This window comes from Odontomachus brunneus, unplaced genomic scaffold (assembly GCF_010583005.1).
Source record: "Odontomachus brunneus isolate Ranch 3 - 2012 unplaced genomic scaffold, Obru_v1 Obru_scaffold_013, whole genome shotgun sequence".
Classification (NCBI taxonomy): domain Eukaryota; kingdom Metazoa; phylum Arthropoda; class Insecta; order Hymenoptera; family Formicidae; genus Odontomachus; species Odontomachus brunneus.
Genome location: NW_022639463.1, coordinates 988,658 through 1,005,399, shown reverse-complemented (window position 1 = coordinate 1,005,399; position 16,742 = coordinate 988,658). Strand labels below are relative to the sequence as shown.

General features: G+C 38.2%; 3 protein-coding genes across 6 annotated transcripts; 1 reads left to right on the top strand and 2 right to left on the bottom strand.

Annotated features, from left to right (window-relative positions):
* Positions 1-404: 404 nt before the first annotated feature.
* On the bottom strand, positions 405-5,054 carry LOC116840923 (ras-related protein Rab-1A). Its single transcript, XM_032808267.1, has 4 exons — positions 4,788-5,054; positions 2,669-3,065; positions 1,835-2,065; positions 405-1,685 (listed from the first exon to the last, which is right to left on the bottom strand). The coding sequence occupies exons 1-3, from the start codon at positions 4,808-4,810 to the stop codon at positions 1,865-1,867; spliced, it is 621 nt and encodes a 206-aa protein (XP_032664158.1). The 5' UTR covers positions 4,811-5,054; the 3' UTR covers positions 405-1,685; positions 1,835-1,864.
* A 1,116-nt stretch (positions 5,055-6,170) lies between these two features.
* LOC116840918 (dentin sialophosphoprotein-like) lies at positions 6,171-11,185 on the top strand. Of its 4 annotated transcripts, none has more exons than XM_032808262.1 (8): positions 6,171-6,421; positions 6,684-6,746; positions 6,824-6,879; positions 6,953-7,182; positions 7,273-7,403; positions 7,467-7,716; positions 7,818-7,933; positions 8,054-11,185. In XM_032808262.1, the coding sequence occupies exons 6-8, from the start codon at positions 7,571-7,573 to the stop codon at positions 11,137-11,139; spliced, it is 3,348 nt and encodes a 1,115-aa protein (XP_032664153.1). In that variant the 5' UTR covers positions 6,171-6,421; positions 6,684-6,746; positions 6,824-6,879; positions 6,953-7,182; positions 7,273-7,403; positions 7,467-7,570; the 3' UTR covers positions 11,140-11,185. The 4 variants fall into 4 exon arrangements, with proteins under 4 accessions (XP_032664153.1, XP_032664152.1, XP_032664151.1 ...); XM_032808261.1 differs by having other exon boundaries at positions 6,620-6,746; XM_032808260.1 differs by having other exon boundaries at positions 6,824-7,182.
* A 1,168-nt stretch (positions 11,186-12,353) lies between these two features.
* LOC116840922 (ras-related protein Rab-32-like) lies at positions 12,354-16,015 on the bottom strand. The gene is made up of 6 exons (XM_032808266.1): positions 15,438-16,015; positions 14,672-14,704; positions 14,234-14,330; positions 14,015-14,071; positions 13,403-13,644; positions 12,354-12,690 (listed from the first exon to the last, which is right to left on the bottom strand). The coding sequence occupies exons 1-6, from the start codon at positions 15,646-15,648 to the stop codon at positions 12,569-12,571; spliced, it is 762 nt and encodes a 253-aa protein (XP_032664157.1). The 5' UTR covers positions 15,649-16,015; the 3' UTR covers positions 12,354-12,568.
* Between the last annotated feature and the right edge of the window lie 727 nt (positions 16,016-16,742).

Sequence of the window (16,742 nt, the reverse complement as noted above, 5' to 3'; positions counted from 1 at the left end):
TGCCGCTGGCTTTAGACATGAATGGCGCGGCTTGTAGCGGAAATTTTGGAACTAATAAGAATGACAGGTTGTTTAGTCAAGATTCAAACCTACTCAGCTGAGATTCAAACAAACGGGTTCTTCGGCGTCGTTAGATAGCGCCACACGACACTCTGCGCACCGAGTTTGATATCTGCGATATCAATCGAGATTTTTCAGTTTGATTTTCTAGGTTGTGCTAATTTACACAACACGTGGCAAGCGATCACACCACCACACTGATCTTATTCTTCTCCCACTGCTAGTACTACTGTTCCTTTTATGACTATTCTATTAACGACCATGCATATAATAACGTAATGACTAAGAAAAGGATATCGCGGAGAAGTAAACGGCAGCGTCGAAAGTGCAAAGTCAAAGAGCGGTTTCCGTTTAGATGGCTGTTTATTCTTCCGTATTTTATATAATTACAGTTACTATATCTGTAAACTTTTTTTCGAGTGCCGTTATCGTATACCCGTCACAGTAGCATTTTCACGATACAAAGATACGATTTTGGAGATTAAATGTAACTGTAATATCTTAACTGGTATAAAATATCCCTATCTTCTTTCTCTCTCGTTCTTTCTGTTCGATCCACAAGTCGAAACCCGGTTAAAACCCTTTAATCGATATTCGGATCGTATTTGAATTGTAAAAAAGATCGACGATACTGTCGATAAAAGAAAACACAAACGGAAGCTTTTCGCTGTCTCTCCTGGCTTATCGCTTGGTGCACGAATAATCATCACATGCGCCAATCTTGCACACATATATATGTGTGTGTGTATACATATATGTATATACCATAGAGGTGCGCTATGTATGCGTTCCGAGAGAGAGTTAATGTTGAAATATTTATTAATATGTTATTAAATTACACTAATGAGCGGTGAGAAAGAAGTTTGGGGGGAAGGGATGGTACGGCGATCATTGTCCATGGAATCTCACTAGAAAAAAGAAAGAAAAAGGGCAGACTCGATCTGAGAGTTCTCGCGCGCGCACTTCGACGGGAAACGAAAAAGACGTGTGTGAGAAACGACGTTCCAGAATTATAGAATTACTAGAGGAATAGAAACGCGACACCGTGTCGTCACACGGCTAAAACGCATACATACTTCAATTGTACACATTACAATTAGGCTAAAAAAAAAAAAACAGAAAAGAAAATCAAAGTGCTTACTCTTTATAACCACCATACACGATATTATCCGACTTAATCTTCTCAAGATTCTCGGGTCACCCCTTATTGCGCACACACGCACGCACTCGATAAAGACATGTTTAAAATCGATGCTAATTCGACGACTAAAGTCGAAGTTTTTATGCTATAACATATAGCGTGGAGCAAACGTCGCGTCCTTTCTCCCTCAGTAAGATTAGCTACAACAAAAAAGAAGTAGAAGAGGAAAGAGAAAAGGTCAGGCGAACAAGAGACTTTTGTACAACCCCGCGCGACAGGAGTTGACCCATGGTCCATGAGGGTGTGTGTGTGTGTGTGTGTGTGTGTGTGTGTATGTTTGTATGTTAGGAGAGAGATTTTTTCTTTTTGCTCTTTTTTTCTTCCTCTGTCTGTTGGTATAAACTGAAACTTCCAGGTACGTTCTTATGCTCTCCAGTAATAAGTTTACTTTCCGCAGTACCCGGACCGCAACCGTTAGATGTTTCTGCAAAACAAAAGATTGCGATTGTCTCTCTCTGTTCGTCTGCCATCCCCCTCGACGATTCGTGCCTGCTCGAGAGGTTAATCGGGTCGCATCGACCTCACTATCGCCTTCTTTCTCTCTTTTTCCTTCTCTTGCTTAATTTCGCTTACTTTGGTTAAAGGGACGCAAAATTACAGTTCTCAGCAGCATCCAGACTTGGAGGATTCAATTGGGCGTCCGTGCTCTATTTTCACCTTATTAGCCGGATCGCTCGCTCCGCTCGACGGTGGGCCCACTCTGAGTTTGATTTCCGCGGCCATTGTCATAAAAGCTTGCTCTACGTTCATTGCGTTCTTCGCCGAGGTTTCTAAGAACGGTATACCAAGCTGATCTGCGTATTCCTGCAACAGAAAGATGCGGAATTAACAAAGGCTTGTTCGTGAAACAGGACGACTTAACAGAGTGATAATACAAAGGAATAGGTGGCCAGAACTCTCTGCCTGTTTTCGGTATTCTTGCGGTTTTCTTGCGCAGATTTTATCAAATATTAATAAATATTAAATTAATATTTTCTCAAGAAATCCTAGAATTTAATATTTATCATTTTATTGTTTATTTTTTTAATTCACGTACATCTTTTAATGTGTAATGTGAATTAAAAAATAAATGAAATAATAAATAATAAATATTTACATATACAATAAATAATGAATGCAAATAAATAAAAATACAATCATAAATCCTCAAATAATAAATACCTTAATGTGTATGTGGATTTAGAAAAAATAAATATTGACTAATAATTAATAAATAATAAATAAATCTCCATAAGTTCTTTTAAAAAATTAATATTTTTCTTGATAGTATTAATTAATTTTGTTTAATATTCGATAAAATCCGCGTAAGAATGCGGAAAATAAATCGAATGCTGATTTCTGGACGTTTTACTCCATTATCATCGTATCAGTGAGCAAAAGAGAAAGAGAAACACGCGCCCACTTTACCTTGGCCGTTGTGTAATCGACTACTTTTTTCGTGTGCAGGTCACATTTGTTGCCAACTAGCAGCTTATTGACGTTATCACATGCGTAACGGTCAATCTCCTCCAACCACTGTTTTACATTGTTAAATGTCTCCTGGTCCGTGCAGTCGTAAACAACGATGATACCGTGAGCGCCACGGTAATACGAACTCGTAATTGTCCTGAACCGTTCCTGACCCGCGGTGTCCCAGATCTGTAGCTTTATCGTCTTGCCATCCAGATCGATGGTGCGGATCTTAAAGTCTACGCCGATGGTGCTGATGTAGCTTTCCGTGTATGTGTCATCGGCGAAACGCAACAGCAGACACGACTTGCCGACACCGGAGTCTCCGATTAAAAGTAACTTGAACAGGTAATCGCTGAAACAGGAAAACGTTTCAGTCCAGCTGTACCAGCGCGCTGATCGTTTCGCAAGTGAAAATCGTCGAACGTTTTGTCGCGAGCGCGAGAGGAAACTCTTGTTTACAAGCAAAATGCAGAAGAAATTTCTTGTTTATAAGGAAAATGCAAGTTTTTCGATAAAAAAGGAAAGACCCAAAGGGCTATTTTCTTTAACCGAGTTGAGTTCCACTATAAGAGTGAAACAGATATAAAAGCAGGAATTTTCAACATATATACACAGAAAAATACATATTGCATTTAAATAAATGTTATTTGTTTCAAGAATATCGCAAGTTTATATTTATAAATGTCTCAAGTATTTCAGAAATTTATATATCTGCAAATTATATAGTGCAATCATATATGCAAGTTTATCATATAAGAATTATCATAGAATTTAATCACCATATATTCTATATTTTAATGAGTTTAGTATTTCAATTAAGTATATTAAATTAAGGACAAAAACCTGTTTACTACATGAAAATTTTCTCTTTGATAAAGTTTTATAATATTTCTGTAAATATTATATCAGAAATCTTTCTTTTAAGTACATGATAAAATGAGCTTGTTTAAAACTTACGATAAGTGTATTTTAAGGCTGTTATCAAAAAATATATTCTTTGTTGAAGATAAGTTATTTAAAAGAAGGAAGATAAACAGCGTAATTGCTTTTTTCAGCAGTAGAATATTTTTCTATGTCTAATCCTGAACATTCTTATTTTGGTTTTTAAATATGATTATTTAAATTTTCAAAAAAACAAAATATATGTACACATTAAATACATTTATACTTTATGTTGAAAGTTTAAATATTGATATTTAAACACAGGATAATATGAATATATAAATTAAGTATATGTCGAAGCATTTATATTTTTACTGTACAGCATGAATCATCTAACATAAAATCCTGAAATATATCTGTTAGTTTTTACATCAGAGAATAATGTGCAAAGAATAAATAATGTCAGCCAACCCTTCCAACAACAATTTATTTCTTATATATTTTCTCCTAATACAGAAAATAACAAAAAACATTTAACAGATTATAGAATCTAATATATTAAAGATGACTCATCCTATATAACCTAATGTTGGAGAGAAAAGGAACAAAGCTCCAGTACAGCACTAGCTCAAAAAGAACAATAGGTTGATGACGAATCTTCCCTCCCAGTGTGAACTCGCCAAGATTTGCCAACTTGAAAATGCGAATTTCCACTTTTCATGGATCTACGCTGGAGGAAAAGATTCACGGTCGTCTCTCACACCTAAAGTCCAACGTAAGAGTGCATCGACAGACGTTCCGCGAATCGGATCTCCGCGAATTCCAAAGTTCGTCGATCGCGATTCTGTCATTGGCGGACGATTGAGATCGAAATCACACGGCGACATGATACACAAAATACCGAAATGAGACATATACACACACACATACAGCAAGCGAGTGTCGTGCAGGTAACAGAGATGAGGGGACGGGAGGGGAAGGCGAATCTGTCAGACGGTGGAGACCGAAGGATGCTTTTTTTTTTCCACGGCTTCTCCATCGCGCGGTGGACGGACTCCGTTCGAAAGAGCGACGACGCGCCGTCCTTCTCGTTCTCCTTCTCGCGCGGAACGTCCACGTCGATACACGAACGGCGATGCGTGGCGCGGATTCGATGCGCTTATGTCTGCTGCGCGAGAGCCAGTTCACTTACTATTCAGGATTCATCGTGGACATGCTACGCCGTGAGAACGCTTTTGGTTGACGGCTTGTCGTCCAGTTGACGGCAGGCGCGGAGCTATCGGGCCCGGGGTGGCGGCTCCTCGATAATTGCAACACGGATGCGCGCCCACGGAGAAAGCGCGGATTCACGTCTCCGTATAATACGACGACGGAGTTGTAACAATGGCGGTCACGGCAACTCCTCCCAAACCAGCGAATGAGACGTCCACCATTGACGTAATGCCAGAATGGCAGCAGGTGCTGTTTCACTCCCCCACCGTCAGCCGCCGTGGCCGTAGTCGATTCGAGTGCGCTCACGTTCCGTGCGCGCGCTCTTCCTTCCTGTACTCCCGCCGATCTGCCTTGCTTTTCCACTCTCGGTGTTGCGCGACATTGGTACTGCTCCAGATAGCACAGAAAATTCAGTCGTATGTCACCAATTCTGAGTTCATTTTCATATGCAAAAAGAATTCTTCAGAGTTTAGTTCAGTGCAAAAAGCTCCTTTTGTGTCTAAAAATGAACTTAGAATTGATGATATACGACTGAATTTTTTTTTGAGTTCTCTGTGCTATCTGAGATGCCACTGATATTACTTTCTTGGCCAAGCACACGCACCCGGAATTCCGATATAGAGATTTAAGACCATATCCTCGACGTATATTCGAACGCTAAGTATATGTCTTTTTTATTTCAAGTTTCGTTCTTACACGAGAGCCTTCATATAAAGTTTATTTATCTTTAGAATCAGAAAGGCGTATTTAGCGTTCGAATACTCATCGAGAATACGACTCCTGCGCATCACTCATGGATTTCTTTTCACGTGAACTCGATCTTATTAATCTTATGATCTTTTTCCCTAGTATGAAATCATTAAAAGTGAAAGCTTTCAAATGCTTTCAAGTCGTGCAATTTTCACTTTTCACAAGTTCACATTGAAAAAAGAGATTCATATAATCAATTTTCGAGCTTTATATCTCTAGAGTAGATTTTTTAACAAAGATAGATGACAACATTTCTCTAACTTGACGTTTCCATGTTCATGTCTCACTTTCCACACAGCATAGAAGTTTCAAAAAGCTTTCAGAAAGGTTTCAGAGACACAACAGGAACGTTAAACCTTTCTGAGATCTTCCTGAAATCTTTTTAAAAGCTTTTTGAAACTTCTGTGCTGTGTGGGTTCTTATCAACGATTAAATCTCAATTTCTAGTGAAACAGTGTTTTTTTTTAATATATTCGTAAATTCGTGTCTAATGTTAATTTGTATCTAATGTAGATAAGGATAAGGAAACTCATTAACAGATTATTAGTGACGCACTAGTCATGATATCTTAACGTGACTTGCGTAGAACGCAGATTAGAACCGCTCATAGAAAGCAGCTTAATATTACATGTGTCGTACGACAAGATTGTCGGGCGTGTCGATTGGTTGATTGATAGAATTCTCCTAAGGTCCCAAACTTTTCCTTTAGATATCCCAGAATTTCTTTATTCGACAGCCAATTGGGACGTCTGACGAGCTGGTCGTACGACACATGTAATATTGGCCTAAGACGTGACTGTAGAAACGACAAGCAGTGATTTCTTTTATCATATTCTGGAATATTTACATTAGATATACATATAGGTATACGCTTAGTTAAGAAATATAGAACAAAATAGTTTAGTAATTAAAATAATTTCATTCCTCTCTTCTCTATCTTTCGCTAACTGTATGGCATTGTTTCACGTTAATTTCGTTTATACTAACGTCATATTCATACATATATTTTTTTTATATGTGTATACGCCAACTTAATTTCTACGATTGATATTTAATCAACAGGATGAAGCTACATCATCTGTGTTCATTTGTTATTGTTAATCGTACTTTATATTTCACGGAATAGGATATGAATCTTACAAAGTGCTTTGTATTTCATCACTCTATGTATTGGATGAATAAGTGATAGGTATGTTGAATTGCTTTAATAGATTTTAAAAGATAACAAGAACGTAATAAACACGTAGAATTTATCTTCAAATACAGATGCACTCTGCCTGCACACACTGAGTTAGTCAACAAACTTGAGGATTTGCACAAATGTTTGTACCCAAAAGCAGTATTGATGTCGTCGAATTTTCTCGCACAAACACCTTCTACTGAATTGTTCTTCAGAAATGCAGATGGAGAACAACTAACTCTGGAAGAGAGACGAAGCTCAAATGCTGATAACATTATAAATTTTGCTTTGCAAAGCAAAAAATGTCTTAATGTCAACCTCTGTTTAGCATTTTCCTGTGCAACTTTGTTTCTATGGATTGTATCAGGGATTTCAATCCCATTTGTCATATCAGCTTGTATTGTAACATTGCAATATAAATCCTTTCTTGCTTCTATCAAACAAGGTAAGTTGTGAATCTCAGCCCAAATCTGTACTAGAAGATATTTTGCAAACAATATGTATCTGATTAATTGATATATTGATATATTTGCAGACACATTACTGGTTGTAGAATCAATAGGCATACATATTGAAAGTAAAAGAGTATTTGGCATCTTTACATCTACAGAGTTCTTACTATGGGACACGGTGGAGGATATATTTATTGGTGAAGTCATAAAGGGGGTAAGTTTATCACATTTGCTGTTGAGAAAGAGACAAAGTGACTTTACAAAGAAATATTTTCAGCAAAGGGTACTTTATTGCCTTACTATTATTGTAAGAGAGTCGGTTGGCAGACAGGACTCCAGGAGATTAGTTCCATTGTTCCAAGATTTGTTGCCCGAAAGAAAATGCCTGGAATACATGTACATACGTTTAGCCAACTTGATTGGATCGACCAAGAGAAGGAGTCCCTTTTAACTGTGCCTGGCTCTTACTGGTTATGTAATAAGAAGAATATATACAAATTCATCTTTAAATATCATCGTACAACAAAGTAAAATATCGATATTGCTATCTTGTTATCCTCACTCGAGAAATCTGGAAATAATAAATTAAATATTAATAATCTAATAAATAAATTGTGCATATTTTCAGAAATAGTACACAATTTTTATATGGGAAGGAATTGTTAAAGATTATTCGCAGGATTATAAAATGTCATCCATCGCAGGGTCAGCAATTTGGCACGCAGCATCTCCTCGTCACTTATAGTATCCTTTTCTATTTACTAGTGTTATCTTCGCTTTTTAAGATTAAATTTTTATAAAATAAGACTGTAGAGTTTCAATAATCGCATGGAAATTCCTTGACTTTGATGTGATTGGAAAAAGATTGTACGTCGTGGACGCGCCAGGACAAGATGTTCGCGATACTCAAGTTCCAGCAACGAACCAGCGCTGCGGCATTTTCACACGCATTCGTATTGACCATAAAGATCTGCTCCTCATCAGAGGAGAAGTCATTGTACGATTTAAAATATCCAATCGTTAAAGAGGTTAACGCTGGTGCTGAATTAAAAGATTCGAGTGACACTGCAGATAACGATGAGAAAGACGCGAAAACTGTGATACATACCATTGACAAAGTGTCCTCAAGAAAGCTCAGAACATGTCCAAGCAGGAGAATTAATCAGATCCTAAAACACAGCGAGAATATGTTAAATGAGACATCAGAAGCGTCAGTCAATTCCACTCTTCAAAATAATATTATGGAAAAATCTGCTAAGCGTGAAAAACCAGACGGTAGAACTAAAAATGCGACAACGTGTACCGTGACCAAAGAAGATCTCACTGATAAGTATAATACAGAACTTCATGACAGCATGTGTGTGAATAAGTTAACGAATGGTAACAGTAGAAGACCTGAAAAGGAGACGAAATTAAATCCTGCTGCTCACAGGCAGGATCAATTGAAAACTGCAAAAAGGAAGAATGAGACTCAAGAAGTTGAGGAAATAGATGGTAAGAACAAAAAGACAAAACTCGCAGAGATACAGAGACAACATCAAGAAGCACCGAAAACCCTAAAATATCAGATATCATTTTCGTCCAAGCCTTCTTCTACAAAGATAATAAAAGATGATTACAATGTAGATAAACGACTGTTGAATAAAAGTAGTTCTGACGAAGACTCAGTGCGGCACGATGTTGCCGATGATAAAAATAATTCAACTGACAACGATAACATCGGAGAGAGTATTGTGGATTCTAGCAAAGTAACGAATCGATATCTTATCAAGAAAGACATAAATAATGCAGGTCAATACCGGACGAGTGCGAGATCGGCCTCGGCTCCGCCAGTTGTCGATAAATCGATGCAAGGGAATTCTCAGCAAGACACATCCGAAGCGAACAACGCAAACGAAAACTTTGCGTCGAAGGTGGTGGATGAGAAGGCCAATGAGGAATCTACGCAAAGAAAACAACATGATGAAATAGACAAATCGTCAGATAAGCGGCTTGCACCGATTTCGACTCGCGTTGTCGACGATAGTGCACAAAGCAGTACGTACAGCAAATCGTGCAGAGCACGCAAGCAAAGGAGCAGGGAGTTTTTCGAGAGAAGGACCGTGGCAGACGATAAGGTATTGCGTTCCTCCAACATCACCGATTTGGTGATGGAAGGTCTGATGTTCACCATTCGACAAGATCGGGACAGCGTGGCGGTGATCGAGCAGAAGACCAAACTGGAGGTGGACGAGGTGCTGGAGAATTCCGAGAAGGTCGAGACCGAGGCCGGGGAAAAGTGCCTATTGAATTCGAGCCTGCTGAGGTTGGAGAACCTAATCACAATGATTGATCCGCCACGTGATAAGGACGAGCAGCACAGGGCTAACCATAGCATGATCGGCAATAGCACGCATCCGTCGCCACCAAATGTTAGCAATACTGCGTGTCATTTAAACAATATCGATTATGTAGATGAAGCGACGAGCAAATTAAGTATCCCTAATTATGAGCGGTGCAGCTTGATGGATCAGTCGAGTTCACCTAGGTTCGGATGGCAACAGCAACGAACTTGTTCTATTGGCACGAATAACGGCAACTACTCGGCGAACAGAAGTACGGAGAAACTAGATCAGTCAGTGGACTGGGTTGATGATCATGAGCGAGATGAAGAATATATGCAGCAAAACGATATTGAAATGATAAATGAAGAAGAAAGAAAATACATTGAGGAGGTGGAGGACGAAGAGGAAGATATTATTCCCGAGGTCTTTCGTTCCACAATCTTTTCGGAGACAAACGCAAATCCGCCGAATACAGAATTATTGATGGACGACATGGACATCGAAGACATCGGTAAATTCGATGCGTCCATGAAGAACCACGATAATTCACCGCCGACGTTTTGCCACTCTTTAAGTTCTAATAAAGTACCTACGAGCGAAACTTTGTTGACCTCTGAGAAGACCAGGCCGACTAGTGTCCCGAGAGTGATCTCAAACAAGGTGATCACCGTCGAGCAAATACCACTCGCGTTGCAAAAGATTCTCCGACATACGCGCGCGTTCTCTTTGGCAAAAGCTGCCTACAAGACTCCAATTGCGCACAACGACAAAGAGGAAACGCAGAGTACGACGTCCACGGAGAGCGCAGCTTCCGAAACAAATGCTCCGTCGAGTTCAGGTGAGTTTCATGGGCAACAGCAACATTCTGATATCACAAATAACGAGAGCCATTCGACGGACAAAAACCTAATGGAAAAGAGGGAGCAATCAATGAAATCGGAAAATGACGATCATAAGCGAGATAAAGAATGCACAAAGAGCATGAAAAATGCTTCGTTGCAGAGAAGTCGCGACATAGATCCTAGTATAGCGAACGAGTCCGCCATCGAGGTCACAGACACTGACAAGACGAGGAACAAAGATAAGGAAATGAAGACAAGGAACGAAGACGAGGAAACAAAGACGAGGGACGAAGACAAAGAAACGAAGACAAGAAACGAAGACAAAGAAACGAAGACAAGAAACGAAGACAAAGAAACGAAGACAAGAAACGAAGACAAAAAAACGAAGACGAAGAATGAACACAAATCGCGCGTAATGATCGATCTCGAAGATATCGCGGAGAGTAGGAACAGCGATGCGAAAGAAGCGATGAAAGAGAAGAAAAACGAGATTCGTCGTAGTTCGCGAACTAAAACACGGACTAGACGTAACTCGCCTAGGAAGCTGCAGGATATCACGGACGAATTCTACTACGACTTGATGATGCACAAAAAAGATGACGCGATTCACCAGCGATGTCTCAGACAACGACACAGAACCTTGAACAGTTCAAAGGATATCAAAAACAATAAAGTGCGTATTGAGATGCTGAAGTTCATTCAGGACATGATAGGAGATGTTAAGGTGGTAGTTAGACGATTGAATATAAATAACAGGCCTAGTTTATTGAAGAAAAAAAAATAGAAAGTTTGTATCTTCGACAACAAATGTATACGACACTGAAGTCTCATAGGAAAATTGCTTGTCGTTCCCCTGCATTCACACACCCTTATAGAAATTTAATATCGATAAGTGATAATTTGGCCAGTGATAATTACTGTCGTCCAAAAATTTTATTACTCACACGAGTAATAAAATTATTATTTATTACTGGCCAATTTATCGCAGCTAGTAATATTTTTCTATAAGGGCACCGCTGTATATTCTTATGAACTACACGACGACGTCTTAAAATATGGCGATTTGAGCGAAATATTTTGGCATTTGCATTCACGGGCCTTTCGCTCCTTAGTTTTAATCGGATAACAAGCAAAAGTACACACTACGTGCGTTGCACTATTGCAAATCAATAACTTAAAACAAGCTTAGAAAAAAACTGTTATGTTTAAATGGGTATATGATTCAATACAATTTCTTTTTCTATTTTTTGACAAAAATTTTTCGAGCGACTGATGTTGAGTGCATTATCATCAGGGTTGGGAAATAACTCGTTACTTGTAACGAAGTTACAGTTACATTTTTTCGGTAACTGTAACTTAACTTATTTATTTTTAGTAGCTTGTAACTTTTTTAACAGTTATTTTAATAGTTACTTGAGAAACGTAAAATAAAATTAAAATTATATAGTAATCGTATATTAATTTAATAAATTTATTAATGTATTTATGGAGCATATGATTAAATTCTTTTATCTCTACAAGACTATTATTAAATTTTTATTATGTTAAGTACAGATTTGAAATTTGTTAAATGGATAGACTAATTAATGTAATAGATATTAATTATAAAATTCAATTCTTACATTTTAGTAAAGCTTAAAATTTTTGTTTACGATAATAATTTACAATTATTTCAAGAAAGTAACGACTCGTTACTTTTTAAGTAACTGTAATGAGTTACTTTTCATAGCCAGTAACTTGTAACTGTAATTAGTTACATTTTCAACAAAGGGAACTGTAACTAATTACTTTTAAAAAGTAACTTTTCCAACCCTGGTTATTATAGAAAATCTCCCGTAATAGTGAAAAATTCATACTGCGTATTTCGATATCCAATAAACGACTTTTGCTCGCCGAAGAGACGGTAAATTGTCGCAGTTATTTTGTTATGTACTTTACTGTGTAACTTTTAGATTTGTCTAGCGGACAATATTTTGGGGCAATCAACATCAAACGACATAACGGGAAAAAGTATAATATAAAACAATATTCTGCACATTGTTGTATAAATCTTTCGAGAAAAAATAATTTACATAGCATCGTTTTGAAGTTATCTTGTGGAGTTTCTCGTAATCTTCATGCTCGGCAGTCTCTCAATCGCTCACATCGTCGTTGATGAATGTTCTAATGTTCACGTGGATGAATTGACAATTCCAAACCGGTTACACGTCACTCTACTTGCAGCATCTAGATTTCTCGCGATTCAACGATACCTCACGCAATCGTATCGAATCGCGCACGCCGCCGTCGATCTTCGCACTCAATACTTTCTCCACCAAATAGCGTATCGCTGCATCTGAAAATTCGATAACGCGAATTAGCTCCCGATTCCGTGAATTATTTGCTGATATCTCGGCAAAGTTAGTTTCTCAAGTCACAAAGTACATACAATTATAAGAGTTCATCGCATTATGATTATATATATATATATATTTATATATATATATATTTATATATATATATATATATATATATATATATATATAAGGAATTAAAAACTGTTTATACGTTAAAGAAGGAAATGATTCAAAACATCTTGAAATTAAATTCTCAATTTAAAAAATCAGTTAATTACTGGAAATTGAGTACGAAATAAAAATTTGACTTGCTCAATCGAGAGATCAGAGTTGTGAAAATATTAGATTATTAAATTTGTTTTATTTTAATAATAAATCGGAACAAATATGTTTCGATTCAATTAATTGTGACGATGGACTCGAGCAAATTAATTCGAACGATTAATTGAACTATCTTTAATTCTCTTTGCTCATATCGAAAGGTCTTCGCTTGAATTTGTTGAAATCGATTATCCATTAAACTGTTTTCAATTGACTCATGTTAATTGTCAATTAAATACGATAAATGAAAAAGCAATTACTCGCAAACCTGGTCGAGACAAAACGAGTTAGAGTCAAAATGAGTTAATTTGTCGAATTCTAATATCTGATCTTCAATATCTAGCCTGATACGAGCTCCAATATCTAGCCTGATACGAGTCTATTACCTACCGACGTTGGTGTTATTTTTCGCGGAGGTCGCATACCAGGCGTCTATGTCGTTTTCTCTACAAAATTTGGCGATTTGTTCGTTGGTCACGGCGACCGAAATGTCGCACTTGTTCGCCAGAAGCACAATCGGTATGCTCGAGCCGTCCGACAGTGTGACCTTCTCCCTGAGATCGCACAGCCACTTCTTCATCGACTGAAAGGTCGCCATGCGTGAGATGTCGAATACGAGAGCCGCGGCCACTCTACACACAAGTCAAGTTAACGAGCGAGGAGTCGATTGATCAGTCAATAATTGAGAAGAGAGAAAAAACGAACGATCGAAACTTTCGGAGTGCAATCCAAGCTACAAACCGTGCTAATTTCGTCCCGATAAAAGCGCAAGGAACTGTATTGACGTTAAAGCAAAGTATCTATAAGCAATTGAAACGTTTCAAGAGGTGCTTTTTGGGACTTTCTCTACGAAAGTATTTAGAATAGAATCTGTGTTCGCACGCAACATCTCTTTACTCGAAAATGATCTTTCCTGCCTTGTGAAATATTTTGTATATTAATCACTGCAATAAACGGAGTAAGGTCGATTGGTTTTAGGGACGTATTCAGAGCCATATTTACGCGTATTTGTAATAGACCCTCGTCATGTATCCGAATCTCTCGTGGCCGGCGATATCCCTGAAATTCAGAACGGAGAATTATCGTTATCTCCTGGTTTCCTCGACGCGATACAGAATTGATAGAAAAAGAAGAAGGAACGTATTCGAGAGAAAGAGAGACATAGAATAAATAGAAGTATGATAAAAACAGATAAGATAGAAGCGAATGCATCGACAGTACCATAGTTGCAGGTTTACTTTAGTGTGCGGATCCCAATCGAAAGATTTTATTGCAAAATCGGCGCCTATGGTGATCTTGTAATTCGAGGAGAATTTCCCTGCAAAAGACACAGTTTCGGTGTGCAGTGGCGCCGGCGTTGCGGATTAGCGGTGGTCGCGCAGCTGCGGCCGCACGCGCGCATCTTTTTAGAGTGCACGTGTCTCTCAGAGCGGATCAGCCGGCTTGCTTGCGTATCTCATTTCTTCTTCTTCGAGTATGTGTGCCCGCGCGATAATCTCCCGGCGAAATCCGAATCACACACTTGTCTGCGAGCGCGACGATGACATTCTTCGAGACGTTTCACGCGGACGCACGGGGTTGACGAGTGTCAACGGGTGGTTCTCGCGAAACGACTCGTCGAATCGACAGTAAACGGAGAGAACGAGAAATCACAGTTACCTTCCGTGTATCTTCTGACCAGCGCGGTTTTACCTGAAACATAAATGTGATCTGTTCAAAATTTAAAAAGTGAAATATTACGCTAAATTTTCCAAAAGAGGCAATTTTGAAGTTTCCTAAAATTTTAAAGTTTCTCGCGGTTTCGCGCAAGTATGTGTTTTTCAAATTTTAAATTTACATCAGGATTCAAATATAAATAGTACTAGTATATAATGTCCAAATTATGTCTTAGAGACATCCTAAAGAGATTTAAAACAGAGTATCTTTCAGATGTCTCTAAGATGTCTTTTCTATATTTGTGCTGTATGTGGGTAAGATTCAATAAAGATATAAACTTTCGTTTAATTAATTTCATTAATTAATTTAATTTTTTAATTTAATTAATTTTTTAACAAGTCACACGTTCTTTGAACGATATCCAAACTCATTGTCCATGTAAGTGACATTTTGTGTATAGTTTATTTATTTATATGTAGACGAAAAGTGTCATAATTTATGCGTAAAAGCCCAACTCTGATTAACTTGATTTATAATTTTTTCCTGCAATAGATGCGTGCGTAATAAAAGCAAGTTTATGCAATCAATATTCACACGATTAACAGAATCTGAATGATTACCGGACAGATTGTATTCACCTATCTTATCGTGCAAAAGTGTACGTTGTAACCATTTCTGAGAACGACGCGTTGGCGCGCTTAAACGCCGTTCGTTGGCTGCGGGCGACGCAATATTAAAAAATACTTTTAAACAAATTCACACCACTCACCGACACCATAGTCGCCGATGACGAGGAATTTGAAGAGATGCTCCTTTTGGCCAAAGTTCGACAGGACGAGATCCGAGTCCCGCCGAGATCTTCGAAAGTTCATGTTTGCCGACGTTCGATCCACTCGCCGCATTTTATCGCGCTCCGTGACTTGCGCGGCACTTGGCCGTGTCGACGGCGAGAATGATAAATAGAAGGAGATGAGGAACATGTGACCTCAGGGGTCGACTTTTTCCATCTGCTCGCTTCTCTCGCGTTAGGCCCTCGTGTCAGCGTCCTCACGCAATCTCACATCACACCGTCACCGTAAATATTGTGTAAATACCCAAACAGCACACGATATCCCATGGACGTTCTGTGGACGTCCTCAGAACATTCTCAGGACATCCCGAGGAGATTTGTGCTGTCTGGGTAACGAACTTCAATTAAGCTACCCTGATAGCACATGTTGGTTTTATATACGTTTTATAAACGTATGTAACGTTTTATTATCGTTTGTAAAATATATCAAAAACGTTTCTTAAACGACACGTGTTACTTGGATGCGTACAATATATACCGTTGCAACGCGCGAATATTGGATACACACATTAGCATTTGATTGTTTTCGTCATTAGTCATTATTTGTAAACAAGTCGCCTTCCAGACAGTACAAGGTCTCCAGGGAATGTCCTGGGAACGTTCTTAGGACGCGAAAACGTTCTCAAAACATCTTTAGAGAACGTCCTGTGGAGATCTGCGCTGTTTATGCTTTACCTTTACTGTATTACTATGCAAATATATGCAGTACACAATTAAATCTCAACCTAAATCTCTGCACTTCTTTTTCCCGTTGTCATTTCGTATTCATTCCTCACGTTTCTTAAATTTATCTGCACCTTTAATCAAGACATTTTTTAATTTTGCTGATGGAAGATTTACCGATCCTGTATTTAAAATGATAGAATAAAAATGGCGACAGAAAAGGTTCATTTATAGAGGTCGTAATCGTTAACTTATGTTCTAATCCATAAGAAATTGACCAGTTGCAGTCGATTATTACAAGAAGTCAACTGCGACTTGTCTATTTCTTATGGATTACAGCATAATTTAACGGTTACGGCGTCTATAAATGGGCTTAAAGAAGGTAGAAAATGCAGAAAAAGTTGAGAAAGAACAAGTGGTCGAATATTGATCGAACATTTTCGTATAAATTTTGTAATTGGCTAATAAAGTCTTGTGACGTCACTAATCGATCCCGGGTTAATTAACCTGGGCTCATATTCTTGAAATTTTTGCGTATACGTAATTTTCCTTGCGCAGCTA